Source organism: Pteropus vampyrus, unplaced genomic scaffold, assembly GCF_000151845.1.
Source record: "Pteropus vampyrus isolate Shadow unplaced genomic scaffold, Pvam_2.0 Scaffold18, whole genome shotgun sequence".
In the NCBI taxonomy this organism is placed as follows: Eukaryota; Metazoa; Chordata; class Mammalia; order Chiroptera; family Pteropodidae; genus Pteropus; species Pteropus vampyrus.
Window position 1 is genome coordinate 158,622 of NW_011888799.1, and position 4,868 is coordinate 163,489.

At 43.0% G+C, this 4,868-nt stretch overlaps 1 protein-coding gene and 1 non-coding gene across 3 annotated transcripts in view; one reads left to right on the top strand and one right to left on the bottom strand.

Annotated features, from left to right (window-relative positions):
- The window catches only part of PNPLA1 (patatin like phospholipase domain containing 1), a 36,544-nt gene extending 35,914 nt beyond the window's left edge, over nt 1-630 (top strand). For both annotated transcript variants that reach the window (XM_011354815.1, XM_023527527.1), the window contains one exon: nt 501-630. In XM_011354815.1, the coding sequence (XP_011353117.1) occupies nt 501-630 (130 nt within the window). The remainder of the gene's footprint in view (nt 1-500) is intronic.
- LOC111736178 lies at nt 63-181 on the bottom strand. The gene has a single exon (XR_002779119.1). It is a non-coding gene; the product is annotated as a 5S ribosomal RNA (ribosomal RNA).
- Nucleotides 631-4,868: the final 4,238 nt, after the last annotated feature.

Genomic DNA, 4,868 nt, shown 5'->3' on the forward strand with positions numbered 1-4,868 from the left:
GATTGACCTCACAGATTGAAAGGACCTTGTCAGCTTACAATCTCTTATTTTTTTATTTTTTATGCCTACAGTACCTGGTCTTCCTAGGTGGTTTCCCATCCAAGTACTAACCAGGCCCGACCCTGCTTAGCTTCCGAGATCAGACGGAATCGGGCTTGTTCAGGGTAGCATGGCTGTAGACCCATTAAGTATCATTTTAATTATAAAACTTTTGAAAGAGTTTGCATGAACTTAATAATTTTGTGCCTGGGCATAAATTCCACATTTTGTTCACATGATTTAAACTTTATTGCATTGACATATAACTATACAAAAGTTTGAGTTTCATTTGATTAGTTGGCATGATGTTACACAGATAAATATTCATTGATTACAAAATAAAGGTCGCTGGGGAACTCTGATGCTTAGCCAGGGCTGAGAATCACAGCATTGGTGTGTCCGATACCTTCTGAGCTGGAGCAGGGCAGGTTATTAATAAACCACTTCATCTCTTTGCCCAGGGTGAGCCCTCCTGAAGACTCCAATTGGGTGAGCAAGGTATTCATGAAGAACAAACAAAAGACAAGTGGCACCAGAAAAGGCTTCCTAAGACATCCACGATCCAAAAAACCGGGCAGCAAAGCGCAGTGAGCATGACTAATGTTTTTTTTAATTCCACAGAGAGGAGTGGCTTTGGGAATGGTCTGTAGGAAGATTACAAGGAGTGGAAGGGGGGTCAGTAGTAGGGGTTAGAAGCTGGGCTTTGGAATTGGACGCATCCAATATAAAATCCCCCATTTCCATAGTCTCGCTCAGTGAGCACGCTTGGGACATGTAGTCTCTCTGAGTCTCTATTTCCTGATCTGTAAAATAGAGATAACAGCAACTCATAAGGTTGTTGTGAGCATTTAATGAAGTCAGCTATGGAAATTACTTCGCACAGTGCAAGATGTGTAGTAGCACTCAATAATTAGTAGATACTATGGTTACATAACCCCCGGAAGCTGACTAGCTAACTCTTAGTTTCTGAATAGAACTGTACTAAAAAACCAAACTAGACAGGTGGGTGACCATGAGACCATCAATGTGTGAGGTCCTAACTGTTCCCATCCTACAACTAATAGCCCTAAACAACATAGGCCTGCTTCTTACAGTTTCTTCACTATATTATATTGTCATTGATTTAATCAATCAATCTTTATTGAGCATCTACTAAGTGCCAAGCATTTTTCTGGGCTCTGGGGAAATCAAAGATGAATTAAACTCAATGCTCCGACTTTCAAGAATTTATCCCAAATTGAACTTCAAACTAAAGACAAGAATAAAACATACTAATCTGATGAACTGTGAACCTGATATAAACCAAGCCTTAATTTTTTTTTCTAAACCATAATGTTGTTAAAGGCACATGCATACATGTGTACAGTCACAAATTCAAAATGCCAGCCTGAAACACAAACCAAGCTGGGTGTCACCTATAATTATTTGTTGCATTATCAAAGTATTCTCCAAATGGAACAGATCCGCACTGCTGTTTAATTTGCTTCAAGCATTTGTTGGTCAAAAAAATTCCTTAATCATTCTAAGGGACATCCTTCCAGGTTGCTCCTGTCCTGGATGGAATGTATGAAGTAGATGAGGGCCAGAAGCTCACCCCTGCAGCCACAGGCCCACTTCAAAGTCTGGGCCAGTAGGTACTTGGTGGGTGGTGGAAAGCAGTGTAGTGGGGAGGAGATTCTCAGAGGTTGTGCAGGACGTGGGGCAGACATAAAAGTCACTTTCTGGGTTAAGGGATGGGCAGGGAGGGTGCAGGACCCAACAGGCAGTCAGCAGTCCCTGGAGGTCACTGGGTCAGTGTAGCCTGGGATTAGTCTCACTCTATTCCTTGGTATCCAGCCCCAAGATCTCCTTGAACTTTGAGTAGCCATAGCTCTGCCCCTAGGAGCTCAAGTTTGGTCATGAGAACGTAGGCAGGTCTGCAGTGGGGGTGGGGAAGCCTCCCTGACTTGGTACCATCTGGGAGCCAGGTCCAGACTTGAGTCTCTTGACCTAGGGCCAGGCCTCTTCCCATACATCAGAGCTGTGGAAGCTATGCAATTCAGCCAGAGCTACATTGGTTGATAAACTTCTAGGAATCTAGATGCTTTATTAAAAAGCAGGCTGTGATTAAAACAAACAAAACAACAGTCATAAGCTGTGAGAGACACTGTTGTCAGTGGGTCACATATCTTGTCTGTGGTGCTCTTTTATAGAACAGATTGTGAAACTGCCTGGAGGCAACTTACCAATCAATGATCTGAAGCAATTCTATGCAGATACAGATTTACTGCTCTGAGCTTCAAAAAACAGGGGAGGAGCTGGAAAAGAGAAGCTCAAAAATGTTAAGCATAGAGCAGGAGGAGTGATCCAGAAAGAAAAGAAATCTGCTCATTTCCTTTCAAACTACAATCACGAGAGACACTGTCACATCCATGGGCTAGTCCTGTAATAACTCCTGGTCCTCAGCTGATACCCCCCCTGCCAACAAAGAGAAGAGAGGCTAGAATAAAAGCCACAAGGCAGATGTTCCATACATTAATGTGTATGCGCATGTGCACTCGTGCGCATGTGTGCAGAAGTGTCCTTTAAATCAGAGGTTCAATTTATCCTCTGATGTGAGTTGCATTGGTCATTTATTGCTACTATGATAATGCTGCATAACAAACAATCGCCCTCAGATCTCAGTGCATTACAAAACAAACATTTGTTTTTCTCTTTCGTAGATCTATGAGTTGGATGGGATAGCTTAGGCTACAGGATGGGGTCACGTCTGCTCCCTGGCTCTTTCATTCCAAAACAGCAGTTGTGCCAGATCTGTCTTTCTCTGGAGTATAGCTAGATGTATCAGCATAATTTTCCTCGGCTAGCTTTGCTATCCCTCAATAAGAATTCAGTGGTCATCTGACTCAGGTTGTGTAACTGACCTATGTGAAAAGACAGATGGAGAAATTGAGAGACTGCCTGTACAGGCTCCAGATGGAAAAGGAGGAGGTCCATCTTGCTAATCGCTGCTCAAATCCTCCTAATTGCTACCAAGTCTGTCAGACTCCCCAAACCACCACTACTCAAAAGCCCCTTCTTTGAGTTACTATGGATTTCCCACCTATTCAATATGAATGTAGTAACAATAGCTAAAACTTAGATAGTGGTTATGTTTTAAGCACTGTGATACAAAGAGGTTAAGTAATGCCCAAAGTCACACAGTTGGTAGGTGGCAGAGGTAGGATCCCAACCCAGCGATAAAGCCACAAAGTGATAAAGCCACCTAGGGAAGCCACCCAGAGCTGGAAGTCACAGGGTCTAATCATGGTTTCTCCACTTGGGCAGGGAGAGGCCTAGAGGAGCACTTGGAGGTACCTAGGGAGACATAGTAGGGTGTATGTCAGGGTGCTATGCTAACGAGGTTGGACTTCACCTGTGGTGCTGGGGAATGACACAGTCAGATTTGAAAATTACCCAGAAATATGCAAATTCACATCCTAGCGTTTCTCCAAGGTGGGCTCAGCAGGTATCTCCCTGCAATTTCCCAGAGAGGGCAACTGACTTGCCCAAGGTCACACAGCAGGCGGAGGAAGGTTCTGAACTCAGGTCTTCCCATTCTCAGTTTTGTCTCCTTTCTCTTCACCTGTGTTTTCTTGGCTTCTCACATCCAGATCTGTTCCCTACCCGATCGACTTCTCTCTGCTCTCCACTCCCGAGACTGTTTGGGTCACCTACAGGCCTCATCCCCGCCGGATCCAGGAATACAGCTGCCCTGAGGTGTGATACTCCCCAGGGTGTCCCTGGAGACTTGACACTGCCTGCCCTGTCCTGAGATACTACGGTGTCCCCTGAGCATCATCAATCCAGCTTCCTTTCTGCCCCCAGCTGCCTCTTCCTGTGGTCACAGTCAAGGCCACCACTAGCCCACGTAATGCCTTGTACACTAAGAAAACAGCACACCTTCCTTGAGAAATTGACTGCCAGCTGCTAGAGGATTGTCACAATACATGATTTTGTTAGAACAATTGACTGCTAACTGCTAGAAATCTGTATGAATGATATACAAAGCTACAAAACTATATAAATAACATAGAAAGTTGTATAGATAACATATGACATAAGTATGTCCATGAAGTACCTACCCCTTTGTATTGGCAGAATATCTTCAGTCTATATACCCAGCACTCTGGAGGCCACTACACCTCTTCCCCCTTCCTGAAAACCCAAATATTCACTGGACTTTTGTAAACCAAATAACATTTCAAATATTCTTTTGTCAACTCCCGCTCTGCAAATGGAATTCTTTATTTACAAAAGACACTTGGATAATAAAGAAAACCTCTTTTGTTTAATATAAATTTATTTATTTGAATTAGTTTCAATTATACAGTACATTGGTTAGACATCTATTTTGTTCATAAAATGATCCCCCCAATTGCTCCCTCCCTCCCCTGGCCCTCCACTTAGCCATCATATTAATGCTAACTGCATTTCCTATGCCATGCATCCCATCCCCGTGCCCAACTATCAACTACTAATTTATACTTCTTTAACCCTTCACTCCATTCTCCCAGTCCCCCAATCTCCCTCCCCTCTGTCTGTCATCAAATTGTCCACTATATTCGTGAGTCTGTTTTTGATTAGTTTGGTTTTTTTGTTCCTTAGATTCCACATATAAGTGAAATCATATGGTATTTCTCTTTCTCTGTCTGACTGATTTCACTCAACATAAGAACCTCTAGGTCTATCCATGTTGTTGCAAATGGTAGGATTTCAGTTTTTTTAATGGCTGAGTAATATTCCATTGTATATATGAACCATAATTTCTTTATCCAATTGTCCGTTGATGGGCATTTAGGTTGCTTCCA